The sequence below is a fragment of the Enoplosus armatus genome, chromosome 17 (assembly GCF_043641665.1).
Source record: "Enoplosus armatus isolate fEnoArm2 chromosome 17, fEnoArm2.hap1, whole genome shotgun sequence".
NCBI classification, from domain to species: domain Eukaryota; kingdom Metazoa; phylum Chordata; class Actinopteri; order Centrarchiformes; family Enoplosidae; genus Enoplosus; species Enoplosus armatus.
This window is the reverse complement of record NC_092196.1, coordinates 2,439,447-2,459,132: the sequence shown is the minus strand read 5'-3', so window position 1 is coordinate 2,459,132 and position 19,686 is coordinate 2,439,447. Positions and strand designations below refer to the sequence as shown.

Below are 19,686 nucleotides of genomic sequence, written 5' to 3'. Positions count from 1 at the left end.
GTCATTTTGGCAATGAAAACACCATTCCATGTTGAAATACCCAACTAAGTGTGTGTCTTCCTTCACATGGCTGGCCTTCAATCAGGTCCAGCTGAGAGGCAGCTACAATGTCTACAAAACACACCACATCATTAATATGCATAGGAATGCAACAATCAATGAAATACATTCAAAGATTTGAGCAATTATTTCTTGTACCATACCATGCTTAACACCAAACTATGCAATGTGCTATAAACAGAGTACAAGTAATGAAAAGGAAATACAGTTATTTCAGATTTGTTCTTGGACGTCTAATGCTTGACTTCAGAGAGACAAGAGCATCAGCTCATCATTACATTCTCTGTCTCTCTCTTCCAGAGAAATGTACATCAATGTTGTCCAGTGTATGTGGTCACAGTTCTTTGACCATTCAGTGATAACATAGCCTTCTTCCAGATTTAATTAGGGAATGACTCAGATTGCCAAATCCAGACTGACATAATCAGTTTAGACACCACCAGCCTGAGCGTAAGAGCTGACCTGTGGATTACATCCCTTGCAGCCACCCTTTGCAAACAGATACTTTTAACACATTGAGTTGGATTTAATCAGGACGTTTGCCTGAAAGAAATAGAAGTTGGCATATCAGATGGAGGGCCAGGAAGAAACAACTGGAAATGGCGAGGAATGCCAAACACAGAATGGTGAAAGCAAAGGAAAACAGAAAGAGGGAGGTGGGGAAGATGAAGAGATGGTGGTCGATGGAGGCATGGAGGATTGGAACGGATTTATTTCAGGAGGGACGGCATTGTATGAAGCAGAGGAAGGGGATGTGGCAGCTGAAGGGAGATCTGGTGAACCAGTGACCCCGCAGCATGTCTTAAGGCTGAACAGTTACACAAAGGGTGAGTCAGCTTTTTAAAACCAGTTACTTTTCTCAGAACAGATTTATCATCATCAGAAACATCATGGTGATAGACATAAGGAGCAGAGAGGAAGGAAGCAATGCTGTATGTACAGTATGTGTAAATATATATATATATATATTGTAAGTCACATAGTATTACAGTTGGCAGTGCGTTTTGGGTGTGTTTGTCCATCGTTCGTCTACATGAACGTGCAGACTGACAGTTCAACATTTACATTATGGCAGGAAATTCCTGGTCATTATGATGTCTGAAAGCAGAAAGTAGTAGAAAGCTGAACAGCGTAACAGACTCCTCTTAGTTCCTGGTAATGATGATAATGATCATACTAGTTGAAGAGCACAGCACAGTTATCCAACCCAATGTGAGTCCGACCTGCTGACCGCCTGACTCTTCCCCTCCCCTGGATCACAAACAGCCGCCAGATGACAGAGCCCTGCAGTTGTGATTAAAGCCAAGTGCACACTACAGGACTTTGAAAATCATTGAGTTGCTGCACTGCTCAAATCACAAGACATTTTTTGTTGTTGTCATGTTCAAGTGAAGGTGAACAAACTACACAACTGATCTCAGACCAGGTATACTAAAGACTATTCCACTTAGAGAAATCCAAGACTGGATTAAATAATTGCAATATTAAAACAAAATAACGTCAGAAGTCATTGTGGAGCGCGACCCGTCTGTGATTCTTCCTCTGGGGGACAATGAATATCCAATGGAAAATCCAGGCATTAGTATTCAAGAGACCTTGCCATGGACCAGAGTAGTTAAGAGAACATTTTGACTCAATCTTGCATGAGAGCAAAGGGTTGTAAACAGTAGAAATTATCCTCTGGGGACCATGAAAATGAATTCCAGAGTGGATGGAAATATTTTTGTGTTGTGAAGATCGACAGAGGTCACAGCGTCGTAATGGGCATGGCCACAGAACTTGAAGGTTTTTGTCTCAGATCTAAGAAATGTGTCTGAAACAGGAAAATCGTGGCTTAAATCTTGTAATCTGCAGCCCTTAACGTTAACCAATTTGTTCATTCTAGGACAAAGTAACAAAAACCCTTTAACAGGGAAAAAATGGAAGAGCAACAGAGGAGGAATGTGACAATAGATGTCATGTGTACAGAATAGACCAACATAGTAAAATTACAGTATGGACAATTAGGATGACAAAATTACAGATAGATTGTAGATAATTGAAGACACATGCATTTTGGGTCAGGCTGCATAGTTATCAAAAGCTTTAGAGTCCACCTGTCCGATAAGGAATATTACCATAAATTCTATATAGCGGCTGGGTCTTATTTGTCTAAACTACAGGAGTAACAGGCATTTATTGGAAGGCATATATTAGAGTCTGGCCACTATTTCTTAAATCTTCTGTCCGATAAGGGTATTTGCTCATATCTAGCATAAACCATTGTTTTCCATCTTTGCCCGTTTTGCGAAGTTCTTTAACACATTATGTTACACCAATCTACACTTCCTGTACCAGTTTCACATATCGTACCTCTAAATATTGCTTCATACTTTCTGTGTCTGCGTGTCCGAGAGTATCAGATTGTAAAGCCCCCTGAGGCAAATTTGTGATTCGTGATTTTGGGCTATATAAATAAAGAGACATCATAATTGGCATATGGCATATTAATATAACTGAAATGAAGTCAATCTTGTTTCATTACTGTACATTATGGGATATTGGTATAAAAGCATATTGAGGCACTCCCGCTAATCTCATCTTCGATGTGTGGCAGAGTACCTGTGTTCACCCGAGGACAACATCTACAGCGTAAACTTCTCTCGCTTCAAGATCAGGGACCTGGGCAGTGGAGCTGTGATCCTTGATATCAAAAAACACAGTCCAACAGGTACTATTTTATCATTTTGTTCTTACATTTGTCTAGATGCTGAATGTTCTCAGGAGAATGGAAAATCAAAAATCAAAGTCTGAAGCCCTGATAGTAATCATCAGAGGCAGCAAGGAAGGTATGAACAACATAGGCTGCTGAAAATTGAGATATTCTATAACATTAACTTTTATACAGAACAATGACTGTGATTTTGGATTCTTTCAATATACATATGTGAGCTTGACAATATGTGAATCAAGAGAACATTTTGAGTCAATCTTGCATGAAACCATCCTCTGGGGACCATGACTATTAATACCAGAGCGGATGGAAATATTTTTGTGTTGTGAAGATGGACAGATGTCACAGCGCAGATGATAGATGGTTTTGTCACATCAGCTAGCTGTAAAAGTCAGCTCATTAAATGTTTCCCTCCAGCAGGGCCTTTCTCTTGTGCCTTTTATCCTTAAATAGACATTTATTCATACAGTCAGTAGTACAGTAGTGTTTACGGCTTTAGAGCTATTGGTTCATAAAAAGGCTAGGAGACGTTTGATACCTTAGACAGTGAGTCCATAGCCTTCCTCAGTGGATGTCAGATATATTCTCGTGATAAATTATCTTCCCAGTAGATGGTTCATCGATAGTCCCCTATAATATTTGTATGATGTCCTACAGTTTTTTGTATAATATCCATGTAGAGCAGGGTCAGTGTGGATCTGGTGTTGCAGGAGGGTTTAATTCAATTCAATTCAATTTTATTTATATAGCGCCAAATCACAACAAAGTCATCTCATGACACTTTACAAAATAGAGCAGGTCTAGACCGACTCTTTATAATGTTATTACAGAGACCCAACAGTTCCCACCATGAGCAAGCACTTTGGCGACAGTGGCAAGGAAAAACTTCCTTTTAAGAGGCAGAAACCTTGAGCAGAACCAGACTCTAGGTGGGCGGTCATCTGCTTTGACCGGTTGGGTTTTAGGGAGAGAGAGAGAGAGAGAGAGAGAGAGAGAGAGAGAGAGAGACATAGAGACACAGATAGACAGACAGACAGACAGACAGACAGATAGGTAGGCAAAGATGTATGGCAGCACTAACAGTAGAAATAGCTGTAATATTAGCTGAGATTAATAATAGGAGCTTTAATAGTGACAGAACTACGACTAAACATAATAACTGTAGTGATGAGAGTCAGGCAGGCCCATGGCGGCAGCAGCACCCAGGCGTACCAGGACCGCGATCCACAGCGACCTACGAGTCGACAAAGCACAAAGAAACTCCGGGGAAGAAATAAAGTTAGTAACATGCATTGGACTGTGATGAATGTGCAAAGATGAAGAGGGAGAGGAGGAAAGCTCAGTGCATCATGGGAAGTCCCCCGGCAGTGTAGGCCTATAGCAGCATAACTAGGGGGCTGGTCCAGGCAGGCCTGAGCCAGCCCTTAACTATAAGCGTTATCAAAAAGCAAAGTTTTAAGCCTACTCTTAAAAGTAGAGAGTGTGTCTGCCTCCCGGACCCAAACTGGGAGCTGATTCCACAGGAGAGGAGCTTGATAGCTGAAGGCTCTGGCTCCTGTTCTGTTTTTGGAGACTCTAGGAACCACAAGCAGCCCTGCATTCTGGGAGCGGAGTGCTCTAGTGGGGTAATAAGGTACTATGAGCTCTTTAAGGTATGATGGTGCCTGACCAGTAAGAGCTTTGTAGGTGAGGAGAAGGATTTTAAACTCTATTCTAGATTTTACAGGGAGCCAGTGCAGAGAAGCTAATACAGGAGAAATATGATCTCTTTTCCTGGTTCCTGTCAGTACACGTGCTGCAGCATTCTGGATCAGCTGGAGAGTCCTCAGGGACTTATTGGGACAGCCTGATAATAAGGAATTGCAATAATCCAGCCTAGACGTGACAAATGCATGGACTAATTTTTCTGCTTTTCTGTTTGAGACAGGATCTTCCTGATTTTTGCAATATTACGGAGGTGAAAAAAGGCAGTCCGTGAAGTTTGTTTTACGTGGGAGTTAAAGGACATGTCCTGATCAAAGACAACTCTGAGATTCCTCACGGTGGCGCTGGAGGCCAGGGCAATGCCATCTAGGGTAACAATATCCTTAGATATTGTATTTCTGAGGTGTTCAGGGCCAAGAACAATAACTTCTGTCTTGTCTGAGTTCAACATCAGATAATTACAGATCATCCAGGTCTTTATGTCCTTAAGGCATGCTTGGAGGTTGGCTAACTGATGAGGTTCTTCTGGCTTGATCGATAAATATAGCTGGGTATCATCTGCATAGCAATGAAAATGTATGGAGTGTTTTCTAATAATATCCCCTAAAGGAAGCATATATAAGGTGAATAGTATTGGTCCAAGCACAGAACCTTGTGGAACTCCATGACTGACTTTGGCGTACATGGAGGATTCATCGTTAACATGTACAAACTGAGATCGATCTGATAAATACGACTTAAACCAGCTTAGTGCGGTTCCTTTGATGCCAATTAAATGTTCCAGTCTCTGTAATAGGATATGATGGTCAATGGTGTCGAATGCAGCACTAAGATCTAACAAAACAAGTATAGAGACAAGTCCTTTGTCTGATGCAGTGAGAAGGTCATTTGTAACTTTCACCAGTGCCGTCTCTGTGCTATGATGAGCTCTGAAACCTGACTGAAAGTCCTCAAGCAACCTGTTGTCATGTAGAAAGTCACACAGCTGGTTGGCGACTGCTTTCTCAAGGATCTTGGAGAGAAAGGGGAGGTTAGATATAGGTCTATAGTTGGCTAAAACCTCTGGATCAAGTGTGGTCTTTTTAAGAAGAGGTTTAATTACAGCTACTTTAAAGGACTGTGGTACGTAGCCTGTTAATAAAGACAGATTGATCATGTCTAGTAAAGAAGTGCTGACTAAAGGTAAAACCTCTTTGAGCAGCCAGGTTGGGATGGGGTCTAAGAGACAAGTTGATGGCTTAGATGAAGAGATAGATTTAGTAGTTTACACATGACTTAGGCTATCTTTATCTACAGCACAAACAACATATTGTTTTAGCGTATACTTTCAATTGCAGCCAACAGCAGTGCTGGTGAGATGTGAGGCAGCAGAAAAATGTTGCTAAGCAACACACACTAAAATACAAAGCAATGAAATGGGCACTGAAAGGCAGTGGAGAGTGATTTCTCTTAAATGGTCTTCTCTTTCTCTCCTTATTTTTCCACAGAAATTCAAGACGTCATTGAACTTGATACAAGCAGATTCATCCAGTACCACTTCTCCCCTGCATTCCTGGCCCTCAGAGAGATAGGAGCTACGTAAGTCACAGATGTTTTATTCTGTTGGATTAGCTCTGGCTGCTGTGTGTGTCAAGAGCAGGGACATACTGTGGTCTAAAACCAAGAAAGAATATAATTTTTGTTGGATTGCTGCACCATAAAGTAAATGTTCATGACACAGTCGCAGATGTTGCTAGTGATGAAAAATGTCAAGAAGACTTCATACATTCATTTTCAGTCACATGCAGGGCTCTGTTGGTTCAACGGCTCATCTAGTTGCCACATTGTAATGTACAAAGTCACCCAGTCAGGCTGAGCATGCACAACACAGTCCTCAACTCAAGGTCCATTTACTTTTTCCAGAGCTTTCAACTACATGTCGTTCATCTTGAAAGCTCAGGACACAACTAAGTAGGCACTGAGTTAAAATTAGGTACTGAAGCTTTATGAGTAACAGTGTTGTGAATACACTTGTCCTTACAGGAATGAATGAAGTTGTATTGAATTGAACTAGTGAAATGTGAATACAGTGCAGCTATACTGGCTGTAGAATGGGTGAGACGTCACATCTTCTGTATTTATGAAATCATGTGAGCTTTGTATTCATTTCCGGTGTTTCTGATTTCTTTAGTTCATATATGGTAAAGTTAATTTATCACATTGCATTAGATACGTTGGAGCTCATAGATGTTTAAGGTGGCATATTTGCTGACCCAAACAAGTAGTTACATTTACAGAAGTTCTTCAGAGACAAAATTAAAGCCGACTGGGCACCAACACCAGACTCCTTCTCCGGTGACTTTGTTCAGTTCAGCTGAAGTAATAAAACAATTCTGTAATTTAATTTATGAAATCTAAATTGTACTCCCGTACTTGTTGCTAAAAAGTGATCATATATCCAACACTGGTGAGGACCGAACTCTATTTTTAGAAGAGGTTTAACAATTTTACATGTTGTCATTGGGCTCTGGATGAAATTGAAAACCTCTTGAACTGAGTGGGTAGGAGTTTCTATTTGTTATGATGTGTGATTATTTGAGACCGTCCTCTCAAGAAGAACGACAGCATCAGTCGTTTTCAGCAAGTGAAATTGGATATGTTTACGTTAGTGATGTTAAGTGATGTAGCAATTATGACAGGAGCATCCTAAGAAAGGGTTAGTGTTAGTCCACGTAAGGAAGAGGTTGGAGTGGGACAACAAAACATCAATATTATTCTAACCATGATGACGAAGGTCCCCTAACCATTTACCCCAAACCACAATGTTTCCTTAACCCTAACCAAGTTGTTTTAGTGTCTAAACCTACAAACCATAACCATACTGTAATGTTGTCACCCGGGCCGGGAATGTATGGCAATGGGAGGAAAACTCCTTCCTGTATCAGACTTAACATGCATTCAAATGTTAGCTCACTGAGGCAGACAGATACGTGATTGATAGTCATTTGTGTAGGAAATGTATTCACTTTTTATTATTTTTAGATGTCTTTTGTCTTTAGTCTTTGTATTCCAACAGCCAACACTGAACTTTACACACATGCATTCTCATCTACATTTTTTTTTTTGCCATAGCCATGGACATGGTTGGACTTGCTGTCCATGTGTCTTCGTCCATCCAATGTTACGACTGTGAAGTTAATACAAGTGTTTTCTTAGTGTCACGTTGAGCTGATCGGCCACCTGTCTCTCAGGTTGGAGTTCACAGTGGGCAGCAAGGCACTGAAGCGCTTCCGTCTGATCGAGAGGCATTTTTTCAGAAACCTCCTGCTCAAAACCTTTGACTTCGAGATTGGCTTCTGCATCCCACACAGCAGGAACACCTGTGAGCACATCTACTGCTTACCTGACCTAGAACCAGAGACAGGTAGGATTAAATGACTGCTACACAAACTCACACACAACCAACGTTATTCATATTTTCTTTGTACACACCGTTTGACATAGAAAAACATAGTTACATTCATCATAAAACGCTATGACAATACAATAATGTAAGTATTGGGTTTGTACAACTGTTTCTTAAGAATTTAAGCTGGTGCACTCCTATTTAAACCTTAATATGTTGATGGAACAATAATCACACATTATAAGTGGAATTAGTCATTTCCAAAATTATGGCATTATGATTTAGTATATCTGCATTAGTGTAGAAATTGGCTTACACCTTACAATGTCTACCGCCTGATGAACATGTTTCTCTTTTGCTCTTCTCAGTTGAAGAAATGATCGCCAACCCGTTTGAGACGCGCTCGGACAGTTTTTACTTTGTCAACAACAAGCTGATCATGCATCACAAAGCTGAGTACTCCTTCACCCCGCAAAGACACATGGACACATCCAGGGAGTAGAGAAGCTGGTATTGCCTCTGATGTTAGTCCATAAATGATGCTTCAGGTTGTACAACTATTATTTTGTATGAGCTTCTTTTGGGTGAGAGAAAATCTTAAGTATCCGACACCCATGTGTTTCTGCAGTGGGAAAAACTTGGGATCATAGAGAAGTGGCTGAGTGCTTGATTAAAGTATAAAAATTGGCAAACTGGAACTGTTACAGCTTTATTTACAGCTATGTATACATAAATGTCTTCTTCTCAGAGTTGTAAGGAGATGATGATGATAATTGTCTTGTATCTATCAAAATAACAAAAAACATTTTCATACAGCTTACTTGTCTTTATATGAGTCACTTTTTTTATTTAGTGAATTATATATACAGGTACTTTACTGTGCTCAATCTGTAGAGTTCATTGCAACAGCAGTTCTGTGTCTTTGTCGCTAAAGTTCAAACATCATGTTCACCCCACTCTGGGCCACACCCCTCTGTCAAAACATATGAAAAGAAAGAAACTCTCGTGGTGTGGAGAGCGCTACTTCATTCTTCCTGACCGTCACAGATGGTGGAAATCTGGGTATTAAACATCGTCTCTGATGGTCACCCATGCATCACAGAACCCCAGTTACATTTGTAACTCTCTGTCTCTGAATGTATTTTCTGAATACACCAAAGGCTATCAAAGAACATGATTGAGAGAGTGATGTGATGAGAGATGTGATGCTCCTTACCCATGGTGCAATGTGTGCTCTGCAACCAAAGACACTGAGCAAGTAATGGCACTTTAACATTACGTACAAATGAATTATCGTCTTTTCATTGTTTAATGTTTTGACCTCAAACTAAGAATCAAGTTTATACATTTAAAACATGTTACTGTTGTAAAGGAAACAGAAGATTGTGATGTTGCTTTTATTAGCATAGTCCCTTTAAGATAATCTGTAGAAAGCTGATTTTAGTTGACGCTGTGAAGTGCTGATATAAGTTTAACACAATCAAGTATTAACACAAGATTTACTGTAAAAGTGTTAGGACTCCTTTATTTTGCCACAATGTGTGGCTCTTGGAATATTATTCTTTTTTAACTTGAGAGAGAAACTACAGAAAGAGAATGACTATAGTCTGAAAATCACTTTACTTGTGAGTGCTTTGGGTGGGGTGGGGTTGTGTTACCATTCAGCTCACCTCACCTTTTCACAGGTTGTGTTTTAAGGCACAGGATGCACCACACAGGGTCTGCCTCCATCTGCCGACAAAAGCAATACAGAACACGAGTGCCCTATCCTCTACAGCTGTCTGAAAGCAACAGAGTCACCAAAACACTGAGGTGCAGGTGAGAGACAAAAAAAATGGTGCTTCAGGAATACTGTGCATGAAAACAGAGCCAATATCTTCTTTTAAATGTTTTTCTTCTTCAAATTGTCTTTATTGTTCCAGAAAATTGTTCTGCACTGATTGCTAGGCATTGATTACACAACCTTGACAACAATGAAAGCAATGTTCACCACCTCTGAAAGTTGAGTTCACGTGATAGTGAAAGGAATAGAAAGCAGTGGCTAGCTCGACTGCCAGCTCCCAAACACAACAGCGTGCTTTGGAAATGGTCAGCAGTAATGTGAAGTAAATCCACCACTTGGTCAGGACAGGAAGTGTGCATGCTTGTGTGTGTGGTATGTGCTTGTACACCTATGTAAGAACATAACTGAGAGTGTCCCAAACATTCTGGAACAAAAGAGGAAAGGGTGCCATGAGTGAGGCAAGCTGACGTTTAGAGGCTGTGGTCTGGAGGAGGGAGGAGGGAGGAAGAACAAGTAACAGGGAAAAAATGGGAGGGGAAGGAACACAGAGGGACGGGCAACAACACACACATCTGGAAGTAATTGAGCAGAGAGAAAGAGAGAGCGAGAGGGTGGGACAGAGAAAGACACAGTTCTGTTAAGAAAAGCGAACAAAATGAAAGGTAGAAAGTCCATGAATTGAATGCAAAGTTCAGTATCGGGGAAGGAGACAAGTTAATTGGGGAAAGCGGCAGTCCACCAGTGAAGAACAATACAGAGGAAGAGAAGAAAGGACAGCTGGAGGAAAAGCGAGGCTGGTTCGGGGACTGATCCAAAGGAGATCTGAAAAGGAAAACTAAAGACCAAAACCAGGGGGTGAAGGAGCCGGGGGTTGTGAAGAGGAACGTGACAAAGACTTCAGGTAAAGTCTGTTACTAAATGTGAACATCAGAAACTCCACTGATATGGATGTTTGGTTGGCTGTAACATATTCCTTGGTTGAACATTGAAAGTCTAGGTTGACTGTTTTTAGGCCCAGGACCTTCAGATCAAAATGCTTTCCATCATTTTTAATCATACGTGGAGCAACTTTCCATCAGCTGTCGAGGTTAGAAACTCACTGTTCTGCTGTAACTTCCCATTTGGTTCAATAGTAATTTTTAAAACCTTTAAAAGATGCTGCATCTCATTTTAGAAATCAGGACATTTGTAGTGTATTTAGGTGTGTTTCTAAAAAGAGGATTTCTGTCAGGTCTGACTGACTAGTAGTATTCTTTGTAACATTCGCACTGGAAACAGGAAGTCAATAGGCATGTTTTCCTCAGAAACTGTCCTGACAGCATCTGTCATTTGTTCAAATGCGTCAAACAACCTGTTTACATGGACCTGATGAGGACCTCTAAACATACCCAAACATTTACCATCGCAATCACATCAAAAAATGGTTATATCAATTATTGAAAGATCAGCAAACATAAAAAAAAAAAAATGAATTCACCCGGAGTCAGCTCAAGTGCTCTAAAAAGCGAGAACAACTGGACAGACACTATGAAGGAGGCAATTGAAAAAAGAGATCCCCTGCTCAGATGTTAGCATGTGCAATGGGATGGGCGAAAAAGCTGAATACATGATGCAAAAATGTAATTATAAGTGCAATACTGCTGCATATAGTGATACAGATGTAATAAATTGGCTGTTGGCATGTTACCCCCATTCTGCTGTATATCCATAGTGGCTGACAGACACAGCACATAGCATATGTGGGTCAGAGGTGACAAGTCCATTAATTAAACAACATGAATACCATGATATGTGAGGGTTACTGGTATCTGATCTTATCGTGTCCTCTGCACAAGAGTAGTTGATAGAAACATGCACTGAGACGAAGACAAAAAAAAACAAGCTTTTCCACTGTTGGACTTTGATACAATCAGTACAACGTCCATGCAGTGATTCTGTATCATACTATATAGTATTATAGATAGTTATTACTGCCTTCATATGAGATTCCCATGTTTTACAACACGTAGCCATGCGAATAACATTCCAGTATACAGTATACAGTATGCCTATGTGGTAACACTAGCTTTGAAGCATGGCACCTCATGGAGTTTTGCTGTGTTGGTTAGAGATCTGTGAGCTCTCCTGTGGGTCACAGGTTTGCTGTGGTCATGGGAAATGCCTGTAGCAGTATAATTAGGTCTACTGAGGAGGGGAGGGAGCTTCCTTCCTGTCAGCAGTTTGACTTCCTGTGTGGGGTCAGTAGTCAGTGTGGGGACCACTCAGAGACACTGAGAACATGCTCACGTACACACAAAATACATGAACGTGAACACGCAGGCACACTCTTATTCTATTAACTATTTAACGATTTAACTTAACTACTGTCATTGGGAACGTCAGAAAACCGCTCTGTATGTAATGAATTCTTAATTTAAAGGACTCTCATGTCTCTCTGAGAGCAACAGTCACATGAACATACACATGGAAAGAGTACGTTGTTCATCCATAGTGGCTGTGAAGTGACCACTTCCTAACATGATTCAGATGGAAGAGATGGAATGTAAAAGCCAGAAACACTTTTTTTCTCCTGTGCACAAAGACATTCTCTACGGAACTGCTCAGCATACCAAGGTCACACTCATCAGGTGTGTGTGTTCATCCTGGCAATAGAGCTCTCTCATGTGGTTTGACGCCGTATGAATGAAATTGAATTTACTTCACAGTCAGGCTCTGCGTTTCATCATTCTGTTTTACAATACACATTTTCCATCTCCTAGTGCCTTGCTCCCCCCTCTCACCAAGGAAACCCACAACACAGCGCAACAAAGCCATCAAAGATACTGTACTTTCGGCCCGCAGTCAGTTCTCTAACCACTGTGACTCACATGAAAGCACAAAAACACAGTAAATAATGTCACCGGTGACATGAAGCATTGTTTAAACCTAGTTCTCTTGCTCTTCTTTTGCAGGATGTCAGTGTCACGGAGGTGTTTGTGCTGTGTCAAATATTTGATGTTTGTCTTTAACCTCATCTTCTGGGTTAGTATTTGCACCTCTCAGTCCCAAGTTGTAATGTTTCTCAGAAAAATTGTTGTTGAGTTAAGTTTGAATGTCCTTCTGAAAGGATTTAACCGGCCAAGTCAATCCCTTATGTCTCTCTACTAGAAACAATGCATTGTGATTAATGTTGCATTTTTACACTGGTTTGACATGACATTTCCTGGAAAGCTAGGAGGATGCGGCTTGTTTGGCGTTGGAGTCTGGCTGTCCTTCACGCAGGCAGAGTTTTCCTCTCTTCCCCTGTCCTTTCCCTCCCTCTCAGCTGCTAATCTGCTGCTGGTCGCTGGTGGCATCACCATGGTGACTGGCTTCCTGGGTTGTCTTGGAGCCCTTAAGGAGCAGCGCTGCCTGTTGTTCATGGTGAGAGGTCCACATGTTGCAGATATATAGAGATGAATGGGGAGTGACATGCAACAAGATATTTTAAAGCTGTAATTCTCTCAAACTAAATCTGAATTTACACATAATGTGAAAATGCCGCATGTGTTCTTTAGCGCAGTTCTTTAACTTTTCAACACCTTTTCCATTGTGTGTTTTACAGAGCAGCCAACATGTAGCTGCTGGTTAAAGAGCTAATACTGAAAATACAGACTTGTGTTTGATCGTTTTTACAAAACAAGCTTGCACACAGACTAATGCAGTAACATCTCAGTGGGATCATAATGTCCGTCTCCTGCTCTTCTCTGTTCTGCAGTTCTTTGTGATCCTTTTGCTCCTGGTCCTGACAGAGGTGACTCTGATGTTGGTCATACACATCTTCCATGACAAGGTAAGTTTACCGCACTCTCCAACATGTAACACAAGAAGATTAGGAATAAAATAAGCAGTAAGAAATAAACATCTCAACACCCTCACTACTCAATGAATATTTAGGACAAACGTTCATCTCAAAATATTACAGGAAAAAAACAAGACCAACAATCTGGACACCTACTACAGACTGACTACAGTCATGTGATATCCGACTTCAGTACACTTTAAGAACAAATATTATTGCGACCACTATGCACATTTAATATCCAGGAATTCACATATTAGACATGTCCACTGACTCTCCGTTGACAATTTGGCAGCAATATAGCCCATCAACCATACACCGTCCAGCCATATACTAGGTTCCACCTAGTCTTTCCCCTGTCTGTGTGTGACTGTCAGCTGGACAACTGCTGGACTCTGTTTCAATGAGAAGCAGCGAGCTGCTGGCATGGTGAATGACAGGATTATTGGCAAGCACTGATGAAAGTGGCACAAGATGTGATAGTTAGTGGTTAGTTAGCCCCTGTCACAAGAGGGAGGGACTCTGGTCTTAAAGGTGGCAGGAAATCATCTATAATTTTTTTGTGAGGAAACATTAAGTGATTCATTGATTAGTTGAGTGACAAAAAAATGAATCAACAATTTTGATAATGATTTAACGGAGCAAAAACACCATCATCCTGTGGTTCCATGTACCCCGCTGTGAGGATTTCTTTCCCTTTTAACTGTAATATATATCACTGTGGACTTATTTGACTGTATTTGGACAAAACAAGCAATCTTAAAAACATCTCATTGGGCTTTGGGAAATTGTATATGGTTGTTTTTCTGTATTTTCTGACATTTTACAGACTAAACAATTAATTGATTAATCACAAAAACAACTGATAGAGAATAATTGTCAGTTGCAGCCCTAATGCTTTTCATTATACGTTGCTGTACGTACACACCACCAGTGGCTCAGCTGTGTAAACTTGTGAGGCCTCAGCACCAGTATGCCTGTTCTCCCCGTGTCTGAGTGGGTTTCCTCCCACAATCCACAGACAAACAGGTTGCTTGCCGACACTAAATGACCTGTAGTGTGAGCGAGAATGTGAATGGTTGTCTGTCTATGTGTGTAGACTGGAGTAGACTGGAGACTTGTCCAGGTGTACACTGCCTCAGGCCCAGCCCCAGCTGGGATGGGCTTAAGCCCCAGCAACGAAGGATAAGCGGCTATAGATAATAGATGGATGGATCGTTTGGATGAATAACTGTGTGTCTCTTTCTTTCTCTTTTTGTTAGCTGGATTCAAAAGCACAAGGCGAATTAAAGGAAGGTATGAAGAGTTATAAATCAGAACCTGGACTGCAAAAATCCTGGGACAATGTCCAGAAAATGGTGAGCACTCTTAGAAACAATGCATGAATGCATGGCTTCTTGTGTTGCATGTCTACAGGACAGACTGTGTACTACAGAGTCAGTGATGTCACTGTAGCTGGACGTTGTCACAGTCACTCCACCTTAAGGGACCAGTATGCTTCGAACAAAGTGCTAAATAGGAGCACCCTGTTCACTGTAAGGTTACTTCACCACTGTTGATCTGCAGTATACACACAATGTATGTGTCAGGAAACACTTTTTGGTCACATTGCAAGGTGTGCAGACAGCTGACTGTCCAGTGTGCTGTATAGATCATCATATGGCCTTTATCACAGCTCTAACCCTTTGTAGAATCTGCCTGATGGATTGTTTGGCCACTCAGTGGTAGTGATGGTATTGTGAAAAAAGCGATGTGTAGCCTCTATCCCTGAGCTCGGTTTTCAATACTGTAAACAGTGTTTACATGAGTTATGAGGCTGAGTGGCATTACTCTACTCTTTGTATCTTCTCCTAGTTCAAATGCTGTGGAGTAACTAACAAAACAGACTGGTATGATGTGCTGAATGGAACGCTGCCCTCATCCTGCTGCTCTGTTGGGACAGACCCATGTGTTGACGGATGGAGTGAGGTTGGTTTGCTGCTCAGCCCTGGGCGGGGGGGGGGGGGGCTTTTGGAGCGCTAAGAGTCAAGAGGGGTAACATTTCAATTAACAACTTGTTTTCATTTAGCCTGATTCTCTCAAATGAAATCTAAATGGGTTCCAGATGCATGAGTGTGTCTGAGTGCCTTCACACATGATGATTCCAAGAAATGGAGTCTGATGGGTGTTTACGACAGTAACTGCACACTGCATCCAGGTGAAGACCAGCCGTCAGTAAATTAAAATAAAGGACCAGTGGCTGCTAATCTGAGGCTGCACTAGCATTTTAGGTAGTCTGCTACACCAGCATCAGCAGGTCGGTTTGGCTCCTTATAGACAGATCTGAAGGTAACCAACTGCCTCACTACTCAGTCAGGCTCTTATTAGTATCCAAATGTACACACACCTGGAACACAGTCTGTGTGCGAGCTTGTTTTGTAAAAACAATCAAACACAAGTCTGTATTTTCAGTATTAGCTCTTTAACCAGCAACTACATGTTGGCTGCTCTGTAAAACACACAGTGGAAAAGGTATTGAAGAGTTAAAGAACGGAGCTAAAGAACACACACAGCATTTTTTCATGTGTGAAAGAATCAGATAAACTCACGCATCTGGAATAAATTCAGCTTTAGTTTGAGAGAATCAGACAGCCTTAAAATATCTTGTACACAATATTTAGGTTGAACTTCTCACAAACGATTTAAGTCAGATGGCCGCAATGTGCTGTTTTTCACTGTTTCGGCCATTGTTTCATTTTTGACAGCATTGTTCTCATCGACCATTTGCTGGGATCGTACAGCACTATATAACATCACTGATAAGTCTGATAGGGCAAGAAAGCCAAGCAGTCAGATGGTCAGAGAGGTTTATCCAGACCAGATCTAAACCACTTGATTTGGAGGTCAAACTGAAAGTGAGTGCACCTGAGATGTTGCTAATAATCCCTCATTGCGCAGGAAAGCTGTGTGCAGTAGGTAAGTACCGTAGCTCAAAGATGAAGCAGTGTGTCCACAAACTTCTACTTGTGGCCCTGTGAGCTTCCTCTCTCCTCCCTCCCCTCCCTCCCTCACACTCTCTGTCTGTGTCTGTCCTCTGCAGCCGTGTTATCAGAAGGCCAGGCAGTGGCTGCTAGATAACATTCCCTCAGTCCTGGTGTTTGGAGTGTTTATTGGTGTTGTGCAGGTAATATTATCTCCAATATTTATTTGTCACATGATTGTTTCCCCATCTCTCAGGCTCATAAAGCCTCAACCCTTAATTATCTTCATGCAGCCTTAACATGAAAGTGCTTAAACAATAATGCAGACACTACTCAGAAGTCCCCCAGCTCTTCTGCAGTTTGGGTAAAAAAAGTAATTTAGCTGTTTTTAATTAGGCTAAAACTCTGATCCTCAATCAAAGACAATGCAGTAAAACACAATGGTCTCAGTGGTAAAGACAGAAATAAAACATGGTTTATTGAGTTTACAGGTGCATCATAGACATTGGAAATGGTAGTTTACATAAAAGTATCTGGTTTCTATCAAAGCAATTATAGGTGGTCATTGGGTTTGTGCATTAGAATGCAGAAATGTATGTGATTCTTTTGGGATAGCATTATTATGAAAGCATGATTTAATCAGAGTGTAGCATACCTGTGTAAACCCAACTTTATACTGTGTTATGTTGTTAATGTTGCTGTTGATAACATGTGAAGAGTTCATTTTCAAAAACAGATACACCATTCTTAAAATGAACAAACATTGATATTAACATGGAGTGCACAAAAAAAACATGATTTAGGAGAATAAATAAAATCATATTCAGTCAGTTATTTTATACAAAGCTTTTATGTTAAGCTTTTCTTCTCTGGCATAATTTTTTATTTGACCTGTACACCTCCTCTTCTCTTGTCAGATTTTGGCCCTGGTGTTTTCCATGCTGATGTACTGTCAGATTCTGTGCGCTGAGAAGCACTTGGACTGACTGCAGACCAGCTGTTCACTTGGCCCATGATGGAAAGGCTTTTCATAAACTCTTCTGGGATCTCACTACACCCCCAAATGGATCAGCATCAACACCTCCAATCCAGACTGTGGCGCTGAAATGAGGGCCTTTCAAAGGCCCTGAGGTATTGGGTTACAAATTCCCCTTAAGATTCCCCAAACAACTAACACTATCTACAGACTGAGGAGGTTGTCTTTGTACCTGCCATATAAATAAATATACTGTATATAATAGAATCCATCAGCCTCCAGACAAAACAATGAATGCATCGCTCCTGCAGAGTAACCTGAGGGGGAACACTGGGTCCAATGTCATCTTAAAATTCAAGAAACAGAGACACCCATATCTGTCGCTCCTTAATTCACAGTATTTAAAAGTGCTTTGTTTCTTCTTTCAGAATTTTTACATGTAGGAAATAATAGTGTGTAACTTGCTCTAAATTGTGTTATAAATGATGCTTTTTGTTACTCAACTTTACCATTCATAATTTCATTATTTGGATTATCATTATCCATCCAGGATACCAAGAAGAGAAGAGAGGACCCTCAACTTTATAACCTGCTGGTTCAGTTTGTGTGTTAAGTCAGGCACTATAATGGGAATGCTTTTGATAAGTAGGCCCATGTAAAGAAGAAAAAAGAAGAGCAGAAATAAAAGAATATAAAATGTTTTTAAGTAGCACTTAGTTCACTTTAATCATATCAAGCCTTGTATGCTATTCCTATACTGAGCACTTTGAATATGTCTGGTTCAGTGGCTTTACAGTGCTCTTATTTCATTTATTTCTCTAATCATCACTGCACAACATTTCATGGTATTTTTTTATTGTCCTTATTTACCACATTTTATTGGAGCATATACTGTAGATAACATTTTCTGTTATAGCTCAACAGTAAGATATGATATGTTTGTCACATGGCATTAGTATAATATTATAATGTTTGATTCATATGGTAATGTTCCCTACTTGTTTTTATTGCAGTTTATTTTGCCGTCTTCTCCTGTCTCTGTCTTAACAAGCGCTGTAGCCACAGCCCGATAAAGCTCTGTTCTCTGTGCCACTGGCAAAAACAGTTGAATATAAAGAGCCATGCTGCTGCTTTGGCAGACATGCCCCCCCCCCCCCCCCCCCATTTTATTCTGAAACAACCCCTAACCCTAACCCTGCTTGGGGACACAGTCCCGTATTTGCTTTTCTTGTTTTCTTACTGATTTGATGAGCTGAGATGAATAAACTGCACCCACTGTGTTCACTGCAATAAAGGAATATATCAACTCAGTGCAGCAGGGCTCATTTATGTTTAATGCAACACCAGGCTGTCGGTGCATTGGCAATACGTGTTGGTGGGATAAATCCATTGTTGGTTTTTGTCACTTGAGTGACCTGAAAATAATAAAAAGAGAAACTAATGCTCATTTACTAAGGTGGGATTCACATAACAGCTTCTTTAAGAAGTGCTGCTGAATCTCAAACTGGATGTTTTGATTATGCTTTCATTTAATAATGGCTATGGACATGTCTATGTCTCATTATTACCTATTGTAGCACACACATCTCATAAACCAGTCTTTGACAGACTGAAAGCAACTTAAAGGCCACTCTTGTCCTTTTCAATGTCAGCTGTCCTCAATGGTAACCCTTCCTCAAGTGTTCTCCTCTGTAATTTAAGGCAGATCCATGCATGCTGTTCAAATCCATGACTGACCGGTCTTCACTTCCAATTTCTAAACTAGGAAAACTTCTAAACACTCCTGAACCATATACCAAAATGATTAGTAATTTGCTATTGTGCGTGGTGGGCGTGTGATGGTTCTGTAGTTCATGTCAGAGAGTAGGCGTGGGGAGGCAGATGATGAAGTCAGTCTCTCGCTTGTAAATTAGTGCACTTCTTTGAGTTAAGATAATGAAACTGTTAAAAACGCACAGTGCAGAGCTCAACGTTTTGTGGCAATGGCATGTAAAATGTCTTTGTAATAAATAACTAGGTGAATGCATAGACACTCAAGTCATGAGTATATTCTGTACAGCGTCATATCATGTAACCCATGTTCAGGAGTTCAAGTGTGGTTTCAGTTTTTTCATTTCCAACTGCATGATATATCATGGGGGGGAGTTATCCAATAGAGCACTTCAGACTGAAATCTGGTCTGGATTGTGGACTGGGTTATTCGTGCAGGTCAACAGGGCAACCAGAAAGAAACCCTGGTTCTATGAAAGGGTCAAATTATTACAAGCATAGAGTTCTTGAGATCA

The 19,686-nt window shown here is 40.8% G+C and overlaps 2 protein-coding genes across 2 annotated transcripts; both read left to right on the top strand.

Moving 5' to 3' along the window:
* Positions 1-631: 631 nt before the first annotated feature.
* Positions 632-8,364, top strand: unc119c (unc-119 lipid binding chaperone c). The gene is made up of 5 exons (XM_070922809.1): positions 632-887; positions 2,657-2,770; positions 5,965-6,055; positions 7,708-7,880; positions 8,231-8,364. The coding sequence occupies exons 1-5, from the start codon at positions 632-634 to the stop codon at positions 8,362-8,364; spliced, it is 768 nt and encodes a 255-aa protein (XP_070778910.1).
* Positions 8,365-10,249: 1,885 nt separating this feature from the next.
* On the top strand, positions 10,250-18,711 carry tspan4b (tetraspanin 4b). The gene is made up of 8 exons (XM_070923072.1): positions 10,250-10,546; positions 12,597-12,666; positions 12,856-13,047; positions 13,382-13,456; positions 14,728-14,823; positions 15,320-15,433; positions 16,545-16,628; positions 17,343-18,711. The coding sequence occupies exons 2-8, from the start codon at positions 12,598-12,600 to the stop codon at positions 17,409-17,411; spliced, it is 699 nt and encodes a 232-aa protein (XP_070779173.1). The 5' UTR covers positions 10,250-10,546; position 12,597; the 3' UTR covers positions 17,412-18,711.
* The last annotated feature ends 975 nt before the right edge of the window (positions 18,712-19,686 follow it).